Genomic DNA, 27,811 nt, shown 5'->3' with positions numbered 1-27,811 from the left:
AGGCAAAACATCTATCCACATAAAATAAAGAGATATAAAAAATGTGTAATCAATCCTGTGATATATATGTGTAGTACAGGAGATGTCCAAATTCTACATCTTACCATTAAGGTGTTCACACTTCCAGTCTTCCTCAAGAGATTCTTCAAAGCAGAGAGCATCATGAGCAAGAATGCTGCATGCATGATGAGATGCTCGTAAGAAAACCTACATCCAAGGCACAGTGTGGTGATGGCTAGACACTGAGGACCTGAAATTGTACTAAAGGCTGGATACATGACATTGCATACATAGCAGGAAAACCATTAGCAAAGCCATGCTATCGAATGGGCATGGCTGAATTACTCATGAGTGCACAGGACTCACCAACAACTACACTTACAGGACTAACTCAAAAGCATACATTAAAATTTTCTCTACAAATCAACAGAAATTCAGTTTAAAGTTACTGTATTTCTCCATCCTCCCTGCAAAAGAGCCTAGAAACTGAAATTCTCCAGTAAAGTTATTTTATTTAGATTCAACCTAAAATAGTTTCTCTCTCTTTGATAGAGAAATCCCCAATCCATAGACTATAATAGAAAAGTACTGCATTTGCATATTTCCAATAAAAGATAATTGCTTCATGCTTTGGGCATCTACCATGGTTACCCAAAAGACTATTTCTAGTAAATATAACTAGCACAGTACTGGAGGGTCCAGGATAAATGTCCTGACTCAGAAGGTCCAGTGTCAGTCAGGCAGGCTTTTGTTTGCTGACTGTTCACGTTGCTTGAGACCATGAAAGTGCAGGTTTTCACACGCATGCCCAGGGAAAGGATGTGCCCTCTGGAAACTCCATTCGTTAGGCTGGGCTGAGCAAAGAGGTTTATGCATGTGAGCTGGCAAGGGTCGCTGGTTTCAGTGAGCCATCTTTGTCCTCAGTGGGCGAGCAGTGACACCAGCCAGAAAAGAATCCAGGCACACGACTCAGCTTAGGACTTAATTTTCCACAGCTGAGAAAAGAAAATCACCCAAAAGAAAAAAAAAAAAAGAAAAACAAAACAAAACAAAAAATACCCAGTTAGCTGTAAGACAAATAGGTGGCACTTAGATGTATATTCTTATGACTATGAACCAAGAACCATTTACGGTTTTATTAAAAGTTTATTATAAAGAACTTGCAAATAAAAAATTGCACACAGCAAGAGTAGCAGATGCAAGCCCCCCCAGCTCAGTGAACTTCGTACAGTCAGAGCCACCATCGCTAACTGCAGTGTGTCACAGCCAGCTGTACACTTCCACTATCAATTGTGGGTCTGAGTTTTTTCACTTCCATTATCATTCACATTTTTAAAGATTTAATTTTATTTTATGTAAGTGTTTTGCATACATGTATGTATGTGTACCATATGCATACCTGACCAGGGTCAGAAGAGGCATCAGATCCCTTGGAACTAGAGTTCTAGATGGGTATGAACCATCATGTGGGTACCAAGAACTGAACCCAGGTCCTCTGCAAAAGCAGTAAGTGCTCTTAACTGCTAAGCCATCTCTCCAGCTCTCTCAATTGTATTTTTACGCACTTATCTATCCCAGATACACACAAAAAGATTGATTACAAAGTTAACACTAGTAAAACCACTAGCTTTATGCCCTTTTCCTCCATCACCTAATATTTACCTCCTGTTTTCCTTTCTATATGTTGTACTGTGTCCACAGTACAGCTGTTCACATGTGTCCGTGTATATATTTTGGGCTAGTATCCACATGAGAGAAAACATGCAGGGTTCTTTATTTCTGAGATTGTGTGACCTCACTTAAATATTATTACATTTTATGTCCATCCATTTCCTGCAAATTTTGTGATTTCATTTTTCTAGAGCTGAATAGTATTTCATTACATATGTGTACCAGATTTCCATTATCTATTCATCTGTTGATGGACCACTAGTTGGTTCCACTTCTTTGCTACAGTGAATAAAAGCAGCAATAAACATGGGGTGCAAATAGTTCTGTGGTGGTGAATGGAGTTCTCTGGATATATGCCCAGGAGTCAAATAGTTGGGTCATACAGTAGTTCTGGTTTTCATTTTTTGAGGTACTTCCAAATTGGTTTCCATAAGAGCCCTTTATATAGGAAGAAATAAATAACAATTCTAAAGGAGAAAAAAATAAATACTTCCAGAATCAAAAGTGGCACACTGCAGTCAGTTCATGTTTGCAGGTTTTCAGTCACTCCTGTATTTCTCTGGGTCACAGGAACATGTTCCCCCAGACCACACTATTGACATGAAATTCAAAATTGGATTTTTAGTTTGCTCAAGAGTTCAGTCTTTTACTTTTGTAAAATGAGAACAGCTAAGCTGAAAAGCCTGCAAAGCACCAAGTCCATGTCCTCAAGAGCTGGTTCCATGGACACACATAGTACTTGTAAGGACAAAAGGCTACAGAGCAGTGCTCACACGTACTCTTATGTTGAATCCTAGAAGATCGCTTATAACTCCTGAGACGGCAGAAAGGATGACTACTCTTGTGATGTTGTAGATTAAGGGGTTCATGGTCAGTCCATAGAGTCTAAATGGTGTGTCCAGCTCCTACAAAGACAGAGGAACGGAAATGAAATATGGCTTCACAATACTCTTACTCTATGCTGGTTTTAAGTCTTGGGTAAGGATGATGATTATGGCTCTTTCATTAATATCCCAGATCTACTTAAAAAGAGATCAGTGAGAGATTCAGTAACCTTTCCATGGCCTAACTGTGTTAAAGTGGAAGGGAGCAATAAGTCATTAGTACTTTTTTTAAAAGTGGCACCTTTAATCCCAGAAGTTGGGGGTCAGAGGCAAGCAGATCTCTGTAAGTTCAAGGAAAAAGACATGAGTACCCATCAGAGCCTAGGTAATGAGACTGGAGATTCTTTCCCATTAACCCCAAACCATCACACTAGCATTCTGAATCTATACTGCCAGAGGTCTTTTCTTTTTTTTGGTTTTTGAGACAGGGTTTCTCTGTGTGAGGTCTTTTCTAAGTAGTAAAACCTGGACTTTATGACTCAATTCAAAACAAGCTTAATTTAATTCATCTTTCTTGCACAAAAACACTGAGCTGCCAGCAGCCAGAGCCTGGGCCCTGTATACAGAGATAGGTAGGCCTTTGGCTGGTATGATGTCTGGTAAAGAGAACTGACAGCCACAGATAGCTCTTTACAGAGGTCAACGATAAGAGAGCTGAAGGTCTTGGGTCCACCATCAAAGGTGACCTTCAGAAGATGTCCAGAGCATCAGGGTAACTCCAGCCTAGGCAAGCAGCAATGAGTATGAGACAAGCAACTGCTTCTGGGGCCCAGTGGCACCAGTGATATTAGTGTCTCTAGGATCAGGGTTGAGGACACAGCCACAGGAGCCAGTCATGTGGCAGGGAGAGTGTGAGGCTGGGATATCTTCATCTCCAGCAGCCTCTTCACAGTGGGATGCATGGAATTGACAGAAAGTATGGCCATGCTGGTGGCCACTCAGCAGGGCTAAGAACTAACACCCAGACAAAACCCTGTCCACTGGCCAACAGAGGTCTGATTTCCATGATCAAACTGTATCCCGGAGAACAAGCCAGCGATCTCCCAACCTCCCCTGAAGAGACACGTTCTTGTTCTGACCAAGCAGCCCAGCATGGTAATGGGGCCACTCTCCGTAGCCTTGCTTCACTGAGCTTTGTGACAGTTCTGCCCGGAGCCCAGCCTGACTCCATCTACCCTCTGTTTTGCTGAGAAGCTGACTAATTTGCACTGTAGCCAGGAGTGTGAGCTATTACTTACCTTTAACAACTTGGTGGACAGCTTCAATACATTGTTTACTAGAGTGAGCTGTTCTTTCTTATTTGGCTTTTTTTCCATTTTAAGATATAAATTAATCTAAAGAAAAGAAAGAGAGTAAGGTAAATTTACAGAAAAAAAACCACACATTGCATAAAATCACATTCTTGAGTTAAACACACTTTGAATCTATGGATTCGGCACCCTGGAATCATATCCTCTCCCATCCTTTAGCACAGTGGGCCTCACCTCCTAATGCTGCAACCCTTTAAGACACTTAATACAGCTCGTCATGGTTGGAACTATTTTCACTGCTACTTCATATCTGATTTTCTGCTACTGTTATGAATCATAATGTAAATATCTGTGGTTTTGATAGTCTTAGGGGACCCCTGTGAAAGGGTCTTTAACCCCCAAAGAGGTCATGACCCATAGGCTGAGAACCACTGCTAACAGCACCTCTTTGTTAAAGAAAAGCTACTTAGGGAAAATAAAACATTTCCTGATGAAACAATTTAAATATCAAAATAACGAAAAATACTAATTGTAACATACTCAGCATTCAAATTCCTTGAATTCAAAGAATTCTTACTCTTCTCAGTATCCCCCAAGTAATCTAATATCATCAAACATTTATGAGAGGAAAAGAAATAGTTGTTTTTAACTTACTAATTCCTTATTTTTCCTCTAAAGGAAGAATTATCCACCATGAATCTGAGGCCAAAACGTAAAAAACAAAAACAAATTATCCCAAATTATTGTTTGTTTTTGTTTTTTGAGACAGGGTTTCTCTGTGTAGCTTTTGGAGTCTATCCTGGAACTCACTCTGTAGACCAGGCTGGCCTCGAACTCACAAAGCTCCATCTGCCTCTGCCTCCTGAGTGCTGGGATTAAAGGTGTGCACCACCACTGCCTGGCCCAAGTATTTTTACTTAATGTTTATGGGAAACTTGAATTCAAAATTAAAATTAACAAAGAAAATGCATTATTATTACTCCACATTCACAAGAAACATCTGTCAATCTTAGTATGTGTTCATATGGTCCCTTCCTACCAATAACAGTATCTTTACAGTACAACAAAGTACTTCTAGGCCATTAACTCTGCATCCTCCCAGCCCTCGGCAGGAGATAAAGGTGTCAGGCTCATTTTATATACTGTCAAAGAGAGAATTCAAGTGGCAAAAGTGACATGCAGTCACAGCTAGTGGGTCAGTTCCAGTCCTCAGTACCAACCACACAGTGTGAACCTGTAACCACTGGCCAAGCTGATAGGACCCCATCAACACCTGTTCAGTGAGCAGGATGGAAACGTTGCTGTACTTCTTGTTGGTTTCTGACCCCAGGGAGGCCAAGCGAAGCAAGAACAGCAACAGTGCTGTTTCCCAGATCAAGAACTCCCAGTTGTAAGCATCATTCAGGAATGTCTTGTGGCCTTGAAGAACCTATCGAAAGACCAGAAAAAGCTCAGTAGTTGTCTTAACATCACATAACTATTCCTGTGTCAATTTTAAAACATTACCAGCAATCCACAGTTTTAAAACTCAGAAGAGAAAAGTTGAATATTCACAAGGTATTATTTACTTACTTAGCCATTATGTATTTCTCCAAGTGTCCTAAGTTTTTTTCCTGTTCATGAAAGATGGCAAGGGTCTACAAGGAGCCAAGGTAAGAAATGACCAACTTCCATTTCCTTGAATCCCCAGTGTGTTCACAGGCACATGGGGCCACTACTGAGTGGTAACTGCATCTGTCCAACAAGCTCCAGCAGCAATGGCCCCCAGGCCATTTCACGAGTCAGATAATAGCATGGCACACAGCTGCACTGAGTGCCTACTGTGTGTCTTAAAGCTTTACTGCTTTAAAATTTATTGACTTCAAAGTAAAAAGCTTCACTCAAGAAAGTCCAAGGAAGTTAGAGTAATTTCTTGAAGAACTATCCAGAGAACTCTGGCAGAAGCCAAATTCAGACTTAAAATAAGCAGGAAGTCACCAAGCAGCTACCCACATTCTTCCCTTCCCTCCTGACTAACTCTATGGCCTCACAGGAACCTATGAGCCTCCACTAATGCCAGCCTGGGTTTGTCACGATTCCCATGGCTGGAGTGCGCCTTCCTGATCTCCCTTCTCCAAAACCTGCCACCAATATCTCAGGCTCTTAACTCTGACTCTGAAAGAGCAAAGCTCTTTCTCACAGTCTGGGTTGAGGTCACCGTGGTCAGTCAGCTATAACCAGGATGAGGAAAGTCACAACCGGCAGCAGCTCGTGGGAGCTTTAAGACAGAGTTTCCTCACACACCCACAAATCACAGCTGAATGGCTACAAACCACCCTGATTCTTAAGCCAGGGAAAAAGGTTACTTTTTTTTTTATTAAGAAAATTTTTCCATTCGTTTTACACACCAATCAAAGATCCCCCTCTTCCCTCCTCCTGCACCCCAGCCTCCCCCCTCAAGAAGGCAAGGCCTCCCATGAGGAGGCACATCCAGTAGAGGCAAGTCTTCACAGACCTGGAAAGAATACTCAACTTCATTTGGAAAAACAAAAACCCAGGATAGCTAAAAGAATCCTGTATAATAAAGCCACCTCTGAAGGCATCACGATCCCTGACCTCAGGCTCTACTATAGAGCTATAGTAATAAAAACAGCCTGGTACTGGCATAAAAACCGACATGTGGACCAATGGAATCAAATTGGAAGACCCTGACATTAATCCATACACCTATGAACACCTGATTTTTGACAGAAGTTTACTTTTTTAAAAAGCAATGGTAAGACTAATAACTAACTTCTCGAGACAAAATATGGAGACCCAAAGACAACAGAGTCAGGTGTGGTGACATAAGCCTTTATTCAGAGGTAGGTGGGAACTCTGTGAGTTCAAAGCCAGCCTAGTCTACATAGAGAGTTTCAGACCAGCAAGGACTAAATAATGAGACCCTGTCTCAAAGACAAAAAAGAAAGAGGGTTGGACAGATGGCTCAGTGGTTAAGAGCACTGACTACTCTTCTAGAGGACCCTGGTTCAATTCCCAGCACCGACATGGCAGCTCACAACTGTCTGTAACTCCAGTTCCTGAGACCCAACATCCATGATAAAACACTAATTAGTACATGAAATAAAAATAAATAAATTTTTTAAAAAAGAAAAGAACAACAGAATTCCAGAAGTACTGAAAAGAAAAAAGGGAAGAGAGAGAAAGAAAAAACAACTAGCTAGCAACCTAGGATTCTTTCCCACCAAACAATAGCCTTCAAAAAATAAAAGTGAGCTGGAAGTGGGGGCACCCAACTGTAATCCCCGTACTTGTAGAGGCAGAAAGATCAGAAGTTCAAGGTCATGCTTGTCTACATAGTAAACTGGAGGCCACACAGGACTACATGAGACCCTGTCTCAAAACACTAAAAGAAAAAAAAAGATATTTCAAATGAGCAAACTGGGAAAGAACTCATCTTCAGCAAACCAGGACTAACAGAGCACTAAGGAAGTGATTCAGGCAGGAGACAGGTCCAGAAACAAACACGCAGGAGCAATGGAATGTGCAGCGGCATCTGAGAAGTCACCAGCTGCAGAGACTAATGACTACAGCTTTGGGGCCTTAAATATGTATACATTTTGAATAACAGATAACGACAGAAAAGACGAATGGGTAAATGAAATCCAGGGTTCTAAGACCTTGTCACTAGGGGTAGAGATGGCTCACTGGTTAAAAGCACTGGATGCTCTTCTAGAGGATAGCAGTTCCATCCCTAACACCACATAGCAGCTCACAAGTGTCTGTAATTCCAGTTCCAGGGGATCCAATGCACTCTGTGGGACTCCAGATGTGACACACAGACATATATGCAGGCAAAACACCCATACACATAAAATAATTTGTTCTGTCGTTTTGTTTTGTTTTGTTTTTTGAGACAGATCTTCTCTGTGTAGTTTTGGTGCCTGTCCTAGACCAGGCTGGCCTCAAACTCACAGAGATCCGCCTGGCTATGCCTCCTGAGTGCTGAGATTAAAGGCATGCACCACCACCACCACCACCACCACCACCACCACCACCCAGCAAAATAAATCTTTTTTAGAAACCCTGTCATTATCAAGGAAGCTATAAATTAGACTATACTGAACCAACCATTTAATTAGACTTCACTAAGCTAATTTCTGAGGTTACTACTCAGAAAATAGTAAATAAATGTAGAAGTAAACAGAGAAGACTAAATGGAATATTAGTGAATCAATAAACAAAAGACAGAAAAGAAAAATTAATAGGTGAACCAAACAGGAAGTAAACAGTATTTGTAGTTACAGCAATTACTTTACATTTAAATAGGTCGGGTACTACAAAAGACTAAGACTATGAGGCTGAATAAGAAACAGGTAACCAGGGGCTGGCAAGATGGCTTAGCAAACAAAGCTACCTGCCACTAACCCTGAGGACCAGACTTCAACCTTGGGAGCCCCACAACCCAGGTTCTATGTTAAGGATGGCCTCTCTGAACTCCGATCCTCCTGCCTGCCTTTCTCAACTGCTGGGGTTGTAGACATCTGCCACCACTGGAGGCTGTACTGCTTACATAATGAGAACGTGTCTCAAGCAAGCAAGGAAACAAAAATGCTTAAAGCAAACACTGGCAACAAACAATTCCACCATCATGAATCTAAGCACACTTCCCCCAAGAACAAAAACCAACCCCAAACTGAATATAGGACTTGAGCAATGTAATAACTATACCTAGAAAAACCAGTATGTACAGAACATTGCTCTCAGCAATGGCAGACACAATCCAAAGTGCTAACAGAAGATTTAATAAAATGGAGCAATGCCAGCGAATAAAAGAGGCCACTACCCATTTTAAAGGACTGAAAACAGGTGAGTCTGTTCTCTGTCCACTGCAGTTACCACTCAACAGCTGGGAAGATATGTGATAAGCCTGTAACTTCTTATAATACAGAAAGAATAAAAGTGCTTAAAAAAGAAGATAAATGTGGGACAATTCAGCTAGCAAAACAAACTGATAGTGGATTATAGCCCACCAGGTTAAAAACAAGGACACCGAAGCCTAATGAATGAGAAAGGTCAGTCCCCCTGAGAGTGAGAGCTAACAAGATTGAAGGAAGATTGGGGGTGGAATACTACTTACAACTATCAGTGTGACAGCTTTATAGTCAAAAACTGCCAACTCCAGTTTCTCAGAAAATTGAGACTAAGTCTTCCTCAGGACCCAGCTATACCACTCTTGGGCACATACCCAAGGAATGCTCAATCTCACCACAAGGACACATGCTCAACTATGTTCATATCAGCACTATTCGTAATAGCCAGAACCTGGAAACAACCTAGATGCCCCTCAACTGAAGAATGGATAAAGAAAATGTGGCACGTATACACAATGGAGTACTACTCAGCAATAACAAGCAATGATATCATGAAATTTGCAGGCAAATGGATGGAACTAGAAAGTATCATCATGAGTGAGGTAACCGAGACTCAGAAGGACAAACATAGTAAGTACTCACTCATAAGTGAATACTAGATGTGAGGGAAGGGATAGTCAGACTACAACCCACAGCTCCAGAGAGGCTAGCTAACAGGGAAAGACCCTAGGATGGACACACGGATGGCCCAGAGAAGGAGAAGTAGATGAGATCTACATGAGCAGACTGGGGGGGGGGGGGGGGGTGGCAGAGGGCGAGGAGTGGGGGATGAGAACATAGGGAAATGGGAGGGTTGAGCTGGAACAGGGTCAGAGTAGGAGGGCAGGGAGGGAGATACCATGATAGATGAGGACATCATGGGAATAGGAAGAGGCAGGGTGCTGGGGAGGCTCTTAGGAATCCATAAGGATGACCCCACCTGGGAGGGCTGGCAGTGGTCTAGAGGGTACCTGGACTGGTCTACTCTGGTAACCAATCTACTGAATACCCTAACAGTCATCATAGAGCCTTTGTCCAGTGACTGATAGAGTCAGATGCAGAGATCCACAGCCAGGCACCAGGCTGAGCTCCAGGAATCCAATCGATGAGAGAGAGGAGGGATTCTGCAGGCGGGGAACGTCGAGATCATGATGGGAGGACACGCAAAGATAACCGGCCACACTAGTGGAAGCCCATGAACTGTGGACTGGTGGCTGTGGAGCCCCCATGGGACTGGACTAAGCCCTCTGGATACGTAAGATGGTTGTTAGGCTTGAACTGTTTGGGGGCACCCAGGCAGGGAGATCGGGATCTGTCCCTGGTCTATGGGTAGGCTTCTGGAATCCAGTGCCTGTGGTGTGACACCTTGCACAGCCCTGGTGCAATGGGAAGGGGCTTGGACCTGCCTAGGCTCAGTGTGTCGGACTCTGCTGACACCCCATGGGAGACCTTGATTTGGGGGATGTGGGGATGTGGGGTAGCTTGGGAGAGAGGGCTGGGGGGTGGAAGGAGGGAGGAGAGGGGATCTGTGGGTGGTATGGAGAGTGAGTAGAAAATTCCTTAATAAAGAAAAATGAAAGAAAAAAATTGCCAACTCAACCAATTTAAAATCATCTAAAAGTTTTCAAGGACTTCAACATTCCTACTTCAAAAAGTTAAAAAAAAAAATAATAGCAGGTATCCAAAATATCAAAAGGAATTTAGACACATTTAAAACATATACTTGAGCACACAGCAGCCTGCTCTAGAACAAAGCGGGCACTGCATAGAATTCAACTTTCTATTAAAACAGACACCAAACCTTTACCTGTGCACAACAAATGAAAGCAATCGAGAGTGTCAGCAAGAAGACAGACGACACAACCACATCCACTGAGCGCTGTGGACCCCGCCTCTGTAGAGCAAGACACATGTTAACATTTTAGGATACAGTCAGACAGCAACAGCCCTCACACCATTCACTTTGAGTTGTACTACATTCATGTGAAAATAAATGCATATGAGAAATTTCTGACATAGCATTTTAACATATTTCAGGCATCAACCTAAAACACTAAAAGTCATGTTTTCCAAATTAAGAGGTTGATTCATTAACGTATTTTCAGTTAGGATCTTTCCCAATCAGAAAAGCATGTGATCCTTAGCTCTGTCCTAGGCTACAGTTCTTTTTCTTTCTCTTCCTTAACTTAGATACCACTACTACCTTTTCCATATATCATTTCTCACATGGCATTCAGCAAGTCTGTCAGCCGCTGAATTGTGAGCCAGTAACAAATCCCCGAATACTTAGCTATACTTAGATGAACTGTGGCCAGAATCATCAATGCACACGTTTTCCATAGCACTGCAAACATTCCAGAGTTAATCAAAACAGCTTACCTTCAGATAGGAGCGCAGCGATAACCATATTTTAATGTTCTCCACCTTTTTGAGTCTAAAATGAGGTATTTCATATTTCCTGGCTTTCCTGGCAGAAGTAATATGGCTGAAGAGTTTTGCAAATAAAAATCTCTAAAGGAGATTAAAAAAAATCAAAAAGTAAAATGTATATTGTCTGGGTACATGTTCAATAACCATCAATAGCATTCCTGGGATTTATTTAAAGTGTTAAACAAAATCAAAATTCTCATCCAGTGGCTCCCTAGGATAGCAGTGTTCACTTCAACGCCTATCCCACAATGAAACACTTCTTCCAAACTCAGCATGTTCTCAATGCATGCAAGGAATATTCTTTGGAACTTTCAATGAATCCTTAACTTTCACAACCTCTAATGTTTACACACAATTCTAGCTGACTCCTTGTATTTCCATTCAGATATATTCCTTGTGCACATTTCCAATACAGGAACTCCTCAATCCATAACTAACCAGATTTCACTTCATTTCTTTACTTGGCCATTTTGTACAAAAATATTATGACTTTGACACTACATATGCTATGAATAAAATACAAGGTCCTGATGCTGAGCAGTCAGCAACATATACCACTTGTTTCTACATACAGGCTTCAGCAAAACTTCAGATGACATGGCTACTGCACTCTGGCGGCACAAGATGGAGCCCGGGGACGGGTCTGTCATCTGTGCTGTGACCACTGAGTTGTCTCGCTCTCGTTAATAACTCTACACCCACACTCAGGCAAACAACCTAATAAAACTCAGGTCATTTAAAAAAAAAAAAAACATAAAAACAGAAAGGAGAGCTGGTGAGAAGAAAAGGGGGTCTGGCAGGTAAGAGAGGGTAACAAGTGAGTTGATCAAAATATATTATACTGTATGAAATTGCCAAAGAACCAAACATTTAAATATTTTTAAAGGTTTCAGATTGTAACATGTTTTTCAAATAGTCAACAGTATGAACATTAAATGTACAAGTCTCCAAGTCAAAGGACCAAAATGACTCGGTGCAGTGCCAACTAGAGGCAGAGGGGGCAAGCACTGCCTGTTTGTCCACTCACCTGCTTGTATGTTCTCTCTGCCACACACATCATGAAGAAAAACATCCAAGTAAGACACAATCTTTCAAAAAAATTAATTATAGACAAAATAACAACAGGTGTGACAGGCGGTGCCCCACAGAAGAGGGTTAGGACCTCCTCTGCTGAGATGGACTTCAGTTGATCAAAACTCTTCTCTCGGAAAAGTCGATATAAAAACGGGAAAAATGCTAAGCCAATGGTGACGGCGTTCCCCAGCATCTGATAGCCGACTCCTTGCTGGTATGCATTGACCTACAACCCAATTTAAAATCTCCATCAGTACTACACAGGGAAAGGGATTTACCAAAAGTATTTATCAAATACTATTTTGAATGTTAAAGATGAATCTTAAAAGGAATACACGTAAGATGACAGAAAGACTTGGCCTGGCGTTAGAGCAAAGCACATGAGAGGCCCTGGTTTCAATCTCCAGTACCAAAGAGGGGATGATGTGAACACTCATGCCTAGCCACAAACTCCATTTCAGTCAGTAAGGAATGACTGCGGAGCAAACCTGAGCATCTAATGGTACGAAGTGTAAAGTCCTCCAACGAAAGACTACTTCAAAATCTGTTTCCAAATTGAAGTTACAAGTTGTCTTAATTAGGGTTACTATTGCTGTAATGAAATAATGACCATGACCAAAAGCAAGTTGGGAAGGTAAGGGTTTACTTCCCCTTATACTTCCAAGTAATAGTCCATCACCAAAGGAAGTCAGGACAGGAACTCAAACAGGGCAGGAACCTGAAGGCAAGAGCTGATGCAGAGGCCATGGAGGATGCGGCTTACTGGCTTGCTCTCCATGGCTTGCTCATCCCTTCTTACAGAACCCAGGACCACCATCCCAGGGATGGCACCCACCCTCCATAAGCTGGGCCCTCCCCCATTGATCACTAAGAAAATGCCCTCCAGCATTTCCAGGATCTTCTGGGAGCATTTTCTTAATGAAGGTTCCCTTCTCTCAGATGACTCTAGCTTGGGTCAAGTTGACATAAAACCAGCCAGCAACGTTAAATAAATTACTGAACAGCCCATTCTGAGTGCTTTTTTCAAGAACACAGAAGCATGCACTCTTACCCTGCTCATGATGATGCCGCTTATCTCCAACACAGACATGTCCATCTTTTTACACTCATTTCCTTCCCAGATTATTGCACTAACTCGCTCAGAGGCAGGACTTGAATTCTGAAGCCAGAATAAATGATTCTAGGAAGAAAAGATAGAAAACAGTTTCCATCCACTCCATCTTTCCTCTGTTAGTTCTTCTCTCCTTCTATCCAGCTCCCAGAATCCAGTGTTCAGTTTCATCATACATTCTTTCTCTATCTCAAAACCTATCACTCCAAGAACTACTTGTGTGGTGGCCTCGTCTAGAGAGCTAGGATCCAGGATGTGCAAGGTCACTGCCTCTCTAAAGGTATGAAGGGCACATGATGTGCTGACATGGTATTAAGCGCCTCTAGAGCCACCGACTGCACTGGGAGTAGCAGGAAGTGGGGAGGGAAAGGGGCCTAGAGCCTTAGAGGCCATACAAACAACTGGGATGTTCTGAGGTCTTTAGGACAGGGAAAAGCATAATAGCCCAAAGACAGAAGTGATGGTCACCATGACAACAGCTCCCACCCTCCTCTGCTGAGACTGTCTCATTGACAGTTATCAATTCAGGAGCCTTTTCTCCAACTGGTCCTCACCACACCCTTGAGCGTGATTTTGCTCTGAAATCAAAAAGCGTATCATCTGTATCATTGTGTCCACAAACTAAAGTGAAACTTCTAGAACAGGAGCACATAGTAGGTATCTGCTAGAAAGGGAGCACATATGGATGGTTTCTTTTTCTACCACAAAAAGATGATGAGCATTTACTGATTTTACTGATGCATTTACTATATCCAGTAAATACTTATGAAGTGCCTGCTGCAGACCATGCTTGAAGACAGGACACACTGTAGCAGCACATGCCTGTAATCTTAGTGCTCAGGAGGCTGAAGAAGCAGGATAGAAAGCTTGAGGCCAAACTGGGCTACATAGCAAATGTCAGGCTATCCTGAGCTACAGGGCAAAAGGACACATGGCCTTGCTATCTAGTAGCTTAGAGACTACTAAAGGAGACATAATTAAAGTCACTGGACAGCATTCTAAGGGAAGGAGAGTAGACTTGAGGAGTGCACAGGAAAGGATTCCAAAAGGAGCCCAGCACTTCAATCAAGACCTATTTGGAAAATGAAAAGGGTAAGTCACAGAGCAAAGGTACTTCCCAGACGAAGACACTGTGTGTAAAGGTCCAGAGGTACATGTGGGCTGGTGCTTCAAACACCAGCAGGAGGTCAGCTGAGTTACAGAGCACAGGTGCCAAACAGGTAAGGGATGAAGCTGTGTTAGAACAAGTAAACAAATGACTTCTCCCCAGCAGTCCAAACATAAATGCCAAACCTTTTCCATGTCTTCATCGGCAAGTCAATGAAAAGGAAAAACAAAAACAAAAACAAAATCATACTCATTGCTACTTTCAAGGCAATTTAGAGGCAGTTTGGAAAGAGTCAGGCAATAGCATAAAAACTGAAGAGGGATTATTAGCCATCCATGAGACTGCCCCGAGAACCAACTTCTAATCTTTCTACCCACCATCAATGTGGCCATACACACACAAGCTCTGGGGCTGCAGCAGAGGAGCACTGGCCACACTCTTGCCATGCATCACACTAGCTTCTTCACAGTCTTCCTAAAACTACTTCAACACATGACAAATGGTTAAAAATAAATTCTACAGATGTAGAATGAGTCAAGTATCTTCTAAGGAATCTATGATTCTAGACTAAAATCAAACCTGAGATCCAAAGTGTCACTTGATTTGTGCTTAGCAGAGAAGCAATACCATTGCTGTATAATTTTTATGAAATATGAAATTCAATAAATCATAAAACAGAGTACCAGTCAAACAATGCCACTCAGAGAAAAGGAACAGTAGAGATCATCTGAAGGAAAACGAGCAAGTATTATGAAGAGAATTCAGGCCAAGGCAACTGCAGAGTGTTCTCAAGTTCTCAACATCCTCTCTTATGAGCTATGCTCCCTTTCCCCATCTCTAAACTGGGGGTGACAACAGAACCCTTATAAGACTGCTGCAAAGTTCAGTAACATGGTACAGTGGCTGACAAATGCTGAGTATGTTGTAAGTATCAGCTATCTGCTCTAGTTCTGTTTCTGTTGCCATGGTAAAACACTGACCAAAAGCAACTTGGGAAGGAAAGAGTTTATCTCATCTTACAACTCCCAGGTCACAGTCCATCACTGAGGGAAGTCAGAGCAGGGATTCATGGTAAGAAATAAAGCAGAAACCACACAGGAATGCTACTTCCTGGCTTGCTCAGATACCTTTCTTACATAGCCCAGTCCTACCAGCCCAGGAATGGCACAGCTCACAGTACCCTCCCACATCAATAAGCAATCAAGAAAATGTCCCCCAGACTTGCCCACAGACCAATCCGATAGAGGCAATTCCACAAGTGAGGTTCCCTCTTCCTAGGTGACTGTAGTTTTTGTCAAGTTGGCAAACACATTAACTAGCACAATATTTTAATCATTGTCCTCATGTACCTGCTGAAAAACATCTTCTTTGGGGTCACGTTTGGTCCCTGAATGAAGGGTGTTTACATGAGTCCCCTCACTGTCACTGGTGACAGATGACCGGCACTCTGGGCCATGGAGAAGGTCATCCCATAACATATCCTCAGTCTCTGAGTCATGGCGGGTGCTTTCTGAGTCTCTTCTTGACAAGTTAAGGCTCCGAGAGCCAACACTCACACCGGACCTAGAACCCTTTAAAGGAAAACAAAAAAGGGAAAATACATATATTTAAAAGTTTTATTAAAACAAATCATTCTGCAAGGGCTGGCAGGCTTTTTTAAGTTGACCATCATGTATTTATTAATTTCCAAGGCTTTATATAATAAACATGATAATGCATCTTAATGCTTAAATGCCAAACTCCAATGACTGTGGATGATGACTAATCTTGGTTGTCAGTTTGATTACATGTGGAATCAACTAAAACCCAAGTTGCTGTGCCCTCCTATGAGGGCTTTTCTTTTTTTTCTTTTTTTTCTTTTTCTTTTTTTTGGTTTTTCGAGACAGGGTTTCTCTGTGTAGCTTTGCGCCTTTCCTGGAACTCACTTGGTAGCCCAGGCTGGCCTCGAACTCACAGAGATCCGCCTGGCTCTGCCTCCTGAGTGCTGGGATTAAAGGCGTGCGCCACCACCGCCCGGCCAGAGGGCTTTTCTTTTTTTTTTTTTTAAATATTTATTTATTATGCATATGGTATTCTGCCTGCAAGCCAGAAGAGAGCACCAGATCTCATTACAGATGGTTGTAAACCACCACGTGGTTGCTGGGAATTGAACTCAGGACCTCTGGAAGAACAGCCAGTGCTCTTAACCTCTGAGCCATCTATCCAGCCCCAGAGGGCTTTTCTTAATCAGATGATTTGAAGCAGGAGGACTCACCCTAAGTCTGGGCCACACCATCTGATGGCAGCCTAGGTAAAAGGACATGGAAGGGGAGCTTTGCCTTTTGCCTACTTTTCACTCTCACATCAAGTGACCTTGCTGCACCTGGTCTTAAATCCAACTTCTTCAGGATTCCAACACAGATGAAAGACCAGAAAGCCCTCCAGTCTTCCTTAGATTCCAGCACCAACCAGGGATTGCTGAGTCATCCAGCCATGTGGACCAAACAACCACTAGATTCTCAGCCTTTCTGTCATGAGACAAGTCACTGATGAACTACTCAGACCACAGCCTGTAAGCCAGTCTAATAAATCCCCTATGTAACATATATGTGTGTGTATATATACATACATACATATACATGAATATTTATACATATATATACATATATACACATATCTACATGTACAAATATACATATATGTGCATGTATTATGTATGCACACTATCAGTTCTGTTCCTTTAGAGACCCCTAATACACCTGGCAAAGCAGGACTTTAAAAAATTTCTCTCTAAGTAGCTACTAGCAAAACATTCGACTATTCAACTTAGATATGCTATGTGGTGAGTGATTCCTGGACATACACCCTGAGGACCTGCCCAGATGGCCTGGCTAAGCCTTTTGAGACACTGTGAGCTTGACAAAAGAGCTTGTTTTGTCCAGGGCTCAGCCAATATGTTCAAAAATAACCAGGCAGAGAAAAGCAGAGATACCCTAGCAGTACAAACAGAAATATGAAACTTTTTCCATGACCCCAATTGCCTGGTCAAACACAACAAAACCACCACCATCTAACTATGCTCACCTATGAAGATCACATTCAAATATGGTCCTGCATTCTCAAAATCAGACTCTTCACAGCTCCTGTCTTTTAGAGGTCCCTTCTAAAGTCTGTCTTCAGACATGTCAACCCCACTTAAGATAAAACTCCATATGCCAAATGAGAATTAAGTAACCATGGCACTTAAGAACCAGGCTAGAGAGATGGCGCAATGGTTAAGAGTACTTGCTCTTGCAGAGGATGGAAATTGGATTCCCAGCACCTACATGGCAGCTCCTACCTCTAGTTCCAAGGGATCTGACACTTTTATGACATCTGCAGGCACACACATGGTGCAAAGTCACACATATGAACAAAACACTTATACACATAAGTCTTTAAAAAAATTTAAAAACTGAGTCAGTCTCAGTCTCTCTCTCTCTCTCTCTCTCTCTCTCTCTCTCTCTCTCTCTCTCTCTCTCTCTCCCCTTCCTCCTTCCCTCCCTACATCCCTTTCCCTCTGTGTATGTATGCTTGCATGTGTGACCAGGGAGTCCCAGAAACGCACCTGTCTCTGCCTCTCTGTTGCTGGCATTGCAAAGATGTGCCACCATGCCTAGCTTTTTCTTTTTAACATGGATTCTGGGGATTAAATTCAGGCCCCATGCTTATGAGGCACGCATCTTACCAACAGAACCATCTCCATGCCCAAAATAACTGTCCTCCTGATCATCAACTATGATACATCTAAAGATTTACTTATTTTATATGTATAAATGTTCTGACTATACGAATGTATGTGCCTCACATGCATGCCTGGTACCCTGATGCTGAAAGAGGTCAGTGAGGGCAAGAGAGCCCTAGAACTGGAGTTCTGGATGGTTGCAAGCCACTATGTGGGTGCTGGGAATTAAACCTAGGTCCTCTGAAAGATTGGGAAGTGCTCTCAGTCACTGAGCCATCTCTCCAGCCTATCTTTGATACCTTTAAGATTAGGGGAAAAAGAAAAAGAAAAACATTTCCTTTCTAGGGGTGAGCAGTTATCTCAAATTGAGCTGACAGAACTGAAATTGAACTAAATACCAACTTCACAAAACCAAAAGAAAAGAATAGATAAAGTCATTGCACACAAGAAGACACCTCAAAGTCTGCTCTTACAAAAGGATGCTTTACCTGGCTGAAGGCTGCCGATTCAAATTCTGATTCAGCCAGACTATCTGAATCCCGTACTATATGACACCACCTTGTCGTGGTTTTCTTTACCTGCCAAAATCAAATCAACAAACAACAGGAAAGCATGTCAAGATCTTGCTACTATTCAATGTTTTTAGAGTTACCAGCCATGTTTCTGTAGACAAAAGTGAAACTTACCTGAGAGTTTAGGTGCCTTGACAGTATGGATTTTCTAGTCTTCACTTCACAGCCATTGTCACTGGACGCCCCTTCCACACTCCTACGCAGTAATATCATCTGTGTCCGCGCTTCACCATCCTCCTCGCTTGACAGATCATCTGAAATTCCATTGCCCAAACGCCTGTAAGCCTCCTGCAAAGACAAACAGTATCTCACAAAGAACAGCAAAAAAACACTCCAGGAAGTTGCCCATGTAAAAGCAAAATTCACAGAAAAGTTCCCAAGAGATGAAAGGATGAAACCCAAACTAACAAGTCTACTTTTTACTTGGTGTAAACATTTTTAACAATTTCAAAATTAAGAAAACTGTTTACTTGAAACTCAGCAGCCTAAATGAGGGGCAGTGTGATGACATGTCACTGCACAGGCTCAGGTCAAACTCTGCCTGAACCACGGCTCTTCTGCTTACTAGCCATGCAGTTAAAACTGAGGTTCAGTTCCCTCCTCTGGAAGTCATGATGACAGACAGGACCTACCTCATAGGGCTGTTGTAAACAAGGAAGTCAGTTTGTACTTGTCAGGCACTTAGAACAATGCCTGACTGCAATGATGGCTTAATAAATACGAGAATAACAAGAGGATGGGACAGAGGAGGAGTAGGATGAGGGATAAGTATTTCCAAAGACATTTGGAAAAGCTATACAGAAACCTGTTATAAGCATCCTGAAATAATAACCAATTTTGTTGATATGAATGAGCTTAAATGGAGTTATCATTCACAAGGAGGTTCATACACCTCCCAGAAGCCATAGGTTCTCATCAACAAAGAGCCCAGTGCCAGGTTTGACACACCTCCCTTCAAGTTGTTGTTGTGGGGGGAGCTTTCCCAGAGACCCCCAAAACAATACATGCTATTGCCATTACTCTTGGTGGCACACCAGAACTTGATGGTTGGACTCTACTGCTAAAGAAACAACACACTTTGGTCACAGGACTTGGAGAAATCAAGCAGGTACTGATCTGGAAGCTTACTCCTGTTGACTAGCTCACAGTACCAGAAGGTGCTATGTAGGCTTCCAAGAGAGAAAAGTCATCGAGAGTCTTATCCAGCTGTGAGCCCTGTGAACTACAATAACAACTGGTCTTGCAAGATTTGCCTACTGGTGCAATGCTGGCATGAATGTTATGGGAGCAACCTATTGCTTTCTGATTGAATTTAAAGCCCACTCCACAGAAGAGAATTCTTGCCTAGAGCTATAAACCTATGGCCAAAATTCCATAGTTGGGGAGCTCATAGGCCCTTAAATTTCCCTAAATGGACACAGTATCAAATTGCCTTCTAAAATCTATCTTTGTACCCTAGATTAGAAAAGCTATCAGTCCTCATCAGAGAAGCTTCTTTTTCCAATGGACATCTGTTCGTATAGACTCACACCTGGTCAAAGTACAGAGTGTCTATGAAATGTACAGCCAAAAATGAAACATCTGTATCACACCACCCTCCCCTCAAGGCTCAGGGAACATTAGTGAAGAGAAGGCAAAAAGTCTAAGAACCAGCCGTCAGAGAGGACTGCTGCAAAACAGTGTCTTCTGGACATGACAGGAACACTATCCTCATTAACTCACAGCAGCTGTGGCGCCTGCACAAGATCAAAACAGTCAAGGTCCAGCATGATGTGGGAGGGACTCCCAAGACCTCCTCACTAGCTGCAGAGCTGCTGGCAGACGATGGCTGCTGCAAAGAAGAGTCTGTTTGCTTTAGGGCTATGGTCTCTGGTATGTTACCCACGTGCCAGAGGATGGCCTACACCCGTGTTCATACTGGCAGCACTAACTGGACTCAGTGGGTTACAGAAGAAGAAGGGGACGGGACGATGAGGATGACATAAAGCTAGGAGGGAAATGGGGGGGAAGGTCCAGCAGATAGGGAGGGGTTAGATATACTCGAAATACATCATATACACACATCAACTCCTCAAAGAATAAATAAAAAATATTGTATTTTAAAAATAATAAAATGCTCAGGAATAAACCTTAATATAGTATTAAATGCCTCAGCTCAAGGCTGAGAAAACATTTCAAAACTACAAAACAAAAATGTGTAGTTTTAGACACAGAACAATCCACCTGTACTAAACCGAGAAGTTTCCCAAGTGCTTTACTAAACTGACCACTGCCTCTAGAAAAAACAAGGTTCCTCTACACTGCTCTGGTTCTTTCAACCTGCCCACCCACCATGAAGGCTGCTGAGTAGAAGACTCAGTAAGGTCTCCTCCTGGCGCATAAGCTCCAGTCTGCTTATAGTATTTCCTTGTTCACAACCAGTGGCTTTACTTACGGTTTGTTGACAAACTTTCACACCTATGGGTATCTAGTTTGCGTTTCTAACAGTCTCAGAACAGAAAAACTTTACACAGGACAAAAAAGATACTGTTACAGCCATCTAGATCTTACCCTACGGCACTTTTCTCCATCCGAAACCTTCGCTTTCTCTCTTGCTTGCCACATTCTGATCTCTGGTCGACCCTGTCTCTTCTTAATGATAGGATGGAGACAGCCTGAGTCTTTTTCAGTTTCAGTCCCTTTGTTAGATACTAATTTCACCCTTTTAATCCTATTTTTTTAAAAAGAAAAAAAAGTTACTAATTACTTTTCTGAGAGCAATATTTTTCATGAAATGAAACTTTCTTCTCTGGAGTACAATGTATTACTCTGAAAGTCAAGAAAATTCAGAAATTATATTGTTCAGACCTCTAGCTTGTGAAAGGTATTCAAAGGCAGATTATTCACTCACTCATAAAGATGAATCTCTCTCGGCTCACCTCTCCAGGGGAATACCCACTTCTATCTCATCCTGCCCATCCATGCACCTCACAGTACCTGCCTCTCTTCTATTCATTGTCCTAAACACTAACCATGCTTCAGAGCCCAGAATACCTTACCCCTTACTCCATCTGCTAAGCTACATACCAGAATACAATAACCCAGAATGAGTCTATTTTACTGTGACTTGACCTTCCTACTACTCCCTTCCTGACTATGACAATCACCTAGGACACAGACTGCACAATATCCAGCATAACTCAAACACTTCACCAAGGGGAGTAAATACATCTTTAAAACAATGTGTGAACATACTTCACCTTCAAAAAAGAGCTTTATTTAATTCACCATCCTTAATATAAGAAAACACAAGTGCCTGAGTCATCAAACGGGTACATAATTAAAAATGAGTTATAGTGTGTCTTTAATCCATTTGTCTTTCTATCCTATAGCCCATCAACATCAGGTTTCTCACCACACCCCATTCCTCATGGGCATCAGCTCTAAGAAGCCCCATCTTTTTCAAATTCTCCTTTCTGTCAAATGTTGGCTAAGACCTTTTAGCCTTTCAGAGGGCTTTTTGCAATCGTGGTCTAAAAAGCCCTTAAAATCAAATGCAATGAAACGCTGAGAGTAGATTACTAGTTTTATAAGTACCATGAAAGATGGTGGAGATAATAGTCTGAGTAAGCAAGTCTTTCTAGAATGCTTAGAAATCACAGAACTATCACACCAAGCTCACACTCTTTACATTTATGGCCAATTATGATATAGATCCTGCAAACTTAACTAAGGTGAACACAAAATCAAGTACAAATTCCAATAAAAGAGACTCCCACCTGTTGCCAAAGAGAGTCCCCCAAAACCCACCAACACTGGGTGCAGATTCCAGAGTTTCTACGGCTCTGACTTTATCAGGGGAGTTAGTTCCATTGTCTCGGCTCCCATCACCATTTACAGTTTTTCGTAATTTTCTACAAAAAATATTTCAATAATTTTAGATTATTCAAGACCTTTTCTATTTATGTCCATAATAAACCTTCAAAAAATTATGGTAACAGACTATTTCCTGAAATCAAACATAGTTAGCCTCCTACACCAAGGACAAACTACTATAGGACATATCTGATTTAAGGACAAAGCAGATTCAAGATCAAAGTCCTATGCTATCACTTTGTTCAGCCACTGAAGAAATGGAACTACAGTCCAGAGGAAGAACAGAAAAATCAATGTGTGGCCATGAGCCTCTTCAGGCACCCTCCACACCAGCCCGATGATAGCATTTCTCTCCATGTACATTAGCTGTCTACCCACCAGCACATTTAATCAGGAAACAACCAGTAATGGCACCTATCATTCCCATTAACATTCTACACTGTTAAATGATTCACAACCGATTCTGTTGTAGACTCCCCCCAATAAATCAATGAGACACAGCCCAGTGACTGATTACTTTGGAAAATACTAAATTTATAGGGAATCTCTTTAAAAGCAAATGTTCTAAAAATAACATTGAAAAATAAACTTGATGAAATTCACTGAACCCAATGTCAATGTCTTATTTATTATTTGCCTAAGTAAAGAAATCTAGAAATAGTCTGAGGAAAGAGCAAACAACCTGGAAGCTGACACTGAGCCTACTAAGAGAACGTCGCCACTCCAAACCCCATATACCACCACACAATCAACACAAGTCTAACAGAGTCCATAGCTCAACAATCAAAACATTGGCTTGGGGTGTTGTATGTTGTTTTTAAGACAGGTTCTTACTATAAGTCAGGTTGGCCTGGAACTCATTACACAGACCAGACTGGCCTCAAACCTGAAGCAATCTTCCTGTCTCTGCTTTCCATGTGCTAAGATATAGCATGTACCACAAGGCCAGGTTTCAATTACACATTCTTTTTGAAAAACAGGTCAAAATGTTGGCAGTGTTAACCCAATGTGCTGTAATCCTTATCCACAGTAAATTTTCACAATTCTTTTGTTGTCGTTGTTTGTTTTTGAGACAGAGTTTCTTTCTCTGTGTAGTCTTAGCTGTCCTGGAGCTCTCTCTGTAAACTAGGCTAGCCTTAAACTCAGAGATCCGCCTGCCTCTGCCTCCCCAGTGCTGGGATTAAAGGTGTGTGCCACCATACACCACCACCAGTCGAATTATAAAGAGAATGTTTCTCAGCTGGGCAGTGGTGGCACACACCTTTGATCCCAGCACTTGGGAGGCAGACACAGGCAGATCTCTTAGTTTAAGGACAGCCTGCTCTACAGATCAAATTCTAGTACAGCTAGGGCTACAACCTGCCTTGAAAAATCAAAAAAGAAAAAAAAAGAAAGAAAGAAAGGAAGAGAAAAGGAAAGGAAAGGAAAGGAAAGGAAAGGAAAGAAAAGAAAAGGAGAGAGAGAATGTTTCTCTCCCTTTCCTTTGCCTCTTCTCTCTCTTCTCATAGGAGGATGCAGAAAGAACCCAGGGGCTCCCACATGTTCATATTAGGCAAGTGTCCTACACTTACATATCTATACCTCAGCCAGAGAATGTGCTTTTTCAAAACCATTACTGGTTTTGAAATAAAACATTTCAAAATAATGTTTGAATAAAATATTAAAATAAATGTCAACAAAAAGTAGTAATTTTCCTTTTAAACATACTGTACTGAGTGCAAAAGGTCACATGAAACTAAAAAGTTAATCTGGCTTCTTAGCATGAGGGGAAAAGAGAACAGCATTCATTAGTAAGTCAAATATGCAACAAAAAGGAAGCTCCAATCAACCTCTCCCTTACCTTCTTCTCCTACTGCCATTGTTTCCTGATGGCCTCGTTATCTGAGTCGACACAATCTGACAGTGGACAGTTCCCATGAGGAGCATAAGGCACAACGGTCCAAGCACTTCACTCACGTTCACAATAGGCATCATGAGATACAACACGATCGCTGTGACTGTAGAGGATTGAAAATGCAAAGCATTAAAAAGCATGCTCTAGTAACTGTACATGCTACTTCCACAAGCTGTCATTTCTAAAAGAACTAATAAAAGTAAATAATTTCCTAGAATATCATGCACTTGGACATTAACTGAGTAAAAATTAAAGTCACAGATTGCTGGGTAAGTGAAAAACAACCTACTGGAAGTATTTTTGCAAACTGGTAGCATGATAATCCAGACATCCCTAATGAGCTTCCACCACAGGATAACCAGATGCCACATGCTGCAGTTAGTTTTAGGAGTTTTAAGATTTATTTTTACTTATTTGTGTGTGTGTGTGTGTGTGTGTGTGTGTGTGTGTGTGTGTGTGTGTGAGAGAGAGAGAGAGAGAAACTCTGTGTGTGTGTGTGTGTGTGTGTGTGTGAGAGAGAGAGAGAGAGAGAGAGAGAGAGAGAGAGAGAGAGAGAGAAACTCTGTGTGTGTGTGTGTGTGTGTGTGTGTGTGTGTGTGTGTGTGTGTGTGTGAGATCCCCCAAAGCTGGAGTTACAGGTAGTTGTGAGCTGCCCAACAAGAGTGCTGGAAACTGAACCTGGGTCCCCTGGAAGAGCAGCAAGAGCTCTTAACTGCTGAGTCATCTCTCTAGCTCCAAAGAAGACAGTTCTGAACAATATTCAATTCAAAGGAAAAGTATTTCCCAAGGCCCAAGGATATCTGTAAAGCAACTACCAAAGCTGGGATTTGAACCCAGGAATTAACTACCATGCTATATTGTTTCTTTTCATTGTGTATATGAGATTTTCAAATAAATAAAAATGAAAAATAGGGTAATATCAAAATTATCTATAGAACTTTCCACTACAGACAATTTTATAGTTCTAACCTTTAATGTATGGTAACTTTCATGTTACTGAGAGTTAGTTGCTTGTGGAAAAAAAGTTAGCACTAACTCAATGGACAAAGATCCTTGTTGGATGAATCTTCTACAAATTCTTACCAAGGCTGAATTTCAAAGAGAACCCTAACTCCAACATGGTAACAGCAGAGTATTCACTAACTACATCCCTGCTGATTTGTGAATACAGATAGATTCTCTATAAACTCTAGAAAGCAAGCACGATTCACATACAAATTTCATCTGGGCATTCTTTAATTCCTTATTCTCTATTACTGAACATCTACTCTTCAGATGTGTCTCACGCTGGCTGCATATTGCTCAATTAGGTTTCAGGCCTGCTATCTGTGTTTGTCCACTCAGTTTACACTGGGGCATTTTTCCATGTGCTCTTCAGCCACACCTCATACTTCCCCTCTTATTCCTGCATCTTTTCTTCTTTCTCTCATTCCTATCACCATCCTCTTTACTTTTTCATTGTAACCTTCCAGAGATTTAACAATTCATCTCTGCATCGGAGGGGAGAGGAAAGAGGTCTTAACTGGAGGAGGCAATAGACCACATGCAATATGAACGAGGGGAGGGGCTTAAAGGTTTGTGCAGTGGAGAGGTGAGAGGTGAGGGAAAGACAGGAGAGAGGATGTGGTGAAGTGGTGGTTTAACCAAAACTAAGTTTGCCTGTGCTCCAGTGGATGGCCCCAGGCCCAGGCAATAAAGGCAGCAAAGGCTGGACTGGATTCAGTGGGTTTTAAGAACAAAGAAAGACATGAAGTTGGAAGGGGGTCCAGAGGGAGTTAACAAAGGGAGAAATAGGATCAAACTACATATGTATATGAAACTCTCAAATAAATAAAAATATTTTCTAATATTTATATAATATATATTTATATTTGTATATTTATATTATATATATATGGGCAAGTCTTAATTATATAAAATTAAACATGTACAACTATTATATGTATATATACACCCACCAAAGAACTGGTTGGTTTTTGTGTTTTTTGTTTTTTTGATTTTTTAAGACAAGGTTTCTTTGTGTATCAGTCCCGGCCGTGCTGAAACTCAATTTGTAGACCAGCCTGGTCTCGAACTCACTGAGATCCGCCTGCCTCTGCCTCCCAAGTGCTGGGATTAAAGGCGTGCGCCACCACCGCCTGGCAAGAATTGTTTTAAAATAAATTTCTTTCTGACTTTTTTTCTTTTCTTTTCCTTGGGTTTTTTAATTCTTTTTTTTTTTTTTGGTTGTTTTTTTGTTTTGTTTTGTTTTGTTTTTTTGCAGAGGGTGTTTTTTTGGGGGGGTTGGGGTTATGATAGGGTCTCACCATGTAACTATAGTTGGCTGGCCATGAATTCATGGAGATCCACCTGCTCCTTCCTCCTGAATGCTGGGATTAAAAGTGTAGGTCACCATGCCTGGCTAAAAGAATTTTTATATTTATTTATTTTGTTATATGTATGAATGTTTTATCTGCATGTTTTTGCCACATTATGCCTGCTGTCCACAGAGATGTGAATAGTTGTAAGCTGCCAGGTGGGTGCTGGGAACTGAACTAGTAATCTTAACCACTGAGTCAACTTTCCATCTCTTCTTTCTGATTACCAGTAAATGTTTGGTTTATATATTTATTTTATATACCTGTATATCCAGTATGGTGATTAGTTTTATATCAACTTGACAAACGCTAGGGTTATTGAAAGGAAGGAACCTCAATTAAGAAAATGCCCCCATAAGATCCTGCTGTAGGACATTTTCTTAGTGATTGATGGGGAGGACCCAGCCCATTGTGAATGGTGACAACCCTGGGCCAGTGGTCCTGGGTTCTATAAGAAAGCAGGCTGAGAAAGCCAGTGAGAGCAAGCCAGTAAGCAGCACCCCTCCATGACCTATGCATCAGCTTCTGCCTCCAGGTTCCTGCTCTGAGTTCCTGTCTTGACTTCCTTCAGTGATGGACTACCATGTGGACATGTAAGCTGAAACAAACCCTCTCCTCCCCAACCTTCTTTGGGTCATGGTGTTTCATTGCAGCAACAGGAACCCTAACTAAGGTTATGCCACCTATCCAGGGTGGCATTAAAAATGTCTTAAGGAAAAATAATTGCAAGTGGAAAAGGTAAAGGCCTGCTTTAAAGACTCAAATGAAAGGGTGAGAGTACAGTAAGTCTCCTCTAAGTATAGAAAAAGTAATCATCATAGTTTATTCCATTCTTGAGTTACCTTGCATGAGGTAAAGCAGCAGCAACCAAACAAAGATTCTGAGAGAGGTAACCTGAATCCACCAACTGCTGAACAACGGAAAAAACACCACTCGAACGAGCCCCTTCCGAGTGAGAGATGTCCATGGAATCTCAGGCTTGGCTTTGGCAAATGTTGAGCCTTTAAACA

General features: G+C 41.7%; 1 protein-coding gene across 3 annotated transcripts in view; it reads right to left on the bottom strand.

Annotated features, from left to right (window-relative positions):
• Positions 1–492: 492 nt before the first annotated feature.
• The window catches only part of Phtf1 (putative homeodomain transcription factor 1), a 43,829-nt gene continuing 16,510 nt past the window's right edge, over positions 493–27,811 (bottom strand). For 2 of the 3 annotated variants that reach the window (XM_059266001.1, XM_059266002.1), the window contains exons 5-19: positions 27,644–27,802; positions 24,391–24,547; positions 22,454–22,588; positions 21,246–21,405; positions 18,810–18,983; positions 18,612–18,701; positions 15,770–15,991; positions 13,253–13,381; positions 12,155–12,427; positions 11,077–11,208; positions 10,505–10,591; positions 5,079–5,234; positions 3,794–3,889; positions 2,451–2,576; positions 493–995 (exon numbers count right to left, since the gene is read on the bottom strand). In XM_059266001.1, coding sequence (XP_059121984.1) covers positions 975–995; positions 2,451–2,576; positions 3,794–3,889; positions 5,079–5,234; positions 10,505–10,591; positions 11,077–11,208; positions 12,155–12,427; positions 13,253–13,381; positions 15,770–15,991; positions 18,612–18,701; positions 18,810–18,983; positions 21,246–21,405; positions 22,454–22,588; positions 24,391–24,547; positions 27,644–27,802 — 2,117 coding nt within the window. In that variant the 3' untranslated portion in view covers positions 493–974. The remainder of the gene's footprint in view (positions 996–2,450; positions 2,577–3,793; positions 3,890–5,078; positions 5,235–10,504; positions 10,592–11,076; positions 11,209–12,154; positions 12,428–13,252; positions 13,382–15,769; positions 15,992–18,611; positions 18,702–18,809; positions 18,984–21,245; positions 21,406–22,453; positions 22,589–24,390; positions 24,548–27,643; positions 27,803–27,811) is intronic. The other variant, XM_059266003.1, reaches the window with a different exon arrangement.

This window comes from Peromyscus eremicus, chromosome 6 (assembly GCF_949786415.1).
Source record: "Peromyscus eremicus chromosome 6, PerEre_H2_v1, whole genome shotgun sequence".
Lineage (NCBI taxonomy): Eukaryota > Metazoa > Chordata > Mammalia > Rodentia > Cricetidae > Peromyscus > Peromyscus eremicus.
Note: the sequence above shows the minus strand (reverse complement) of the source record. Positions and strands in the feature narration are given on the sequence as shown.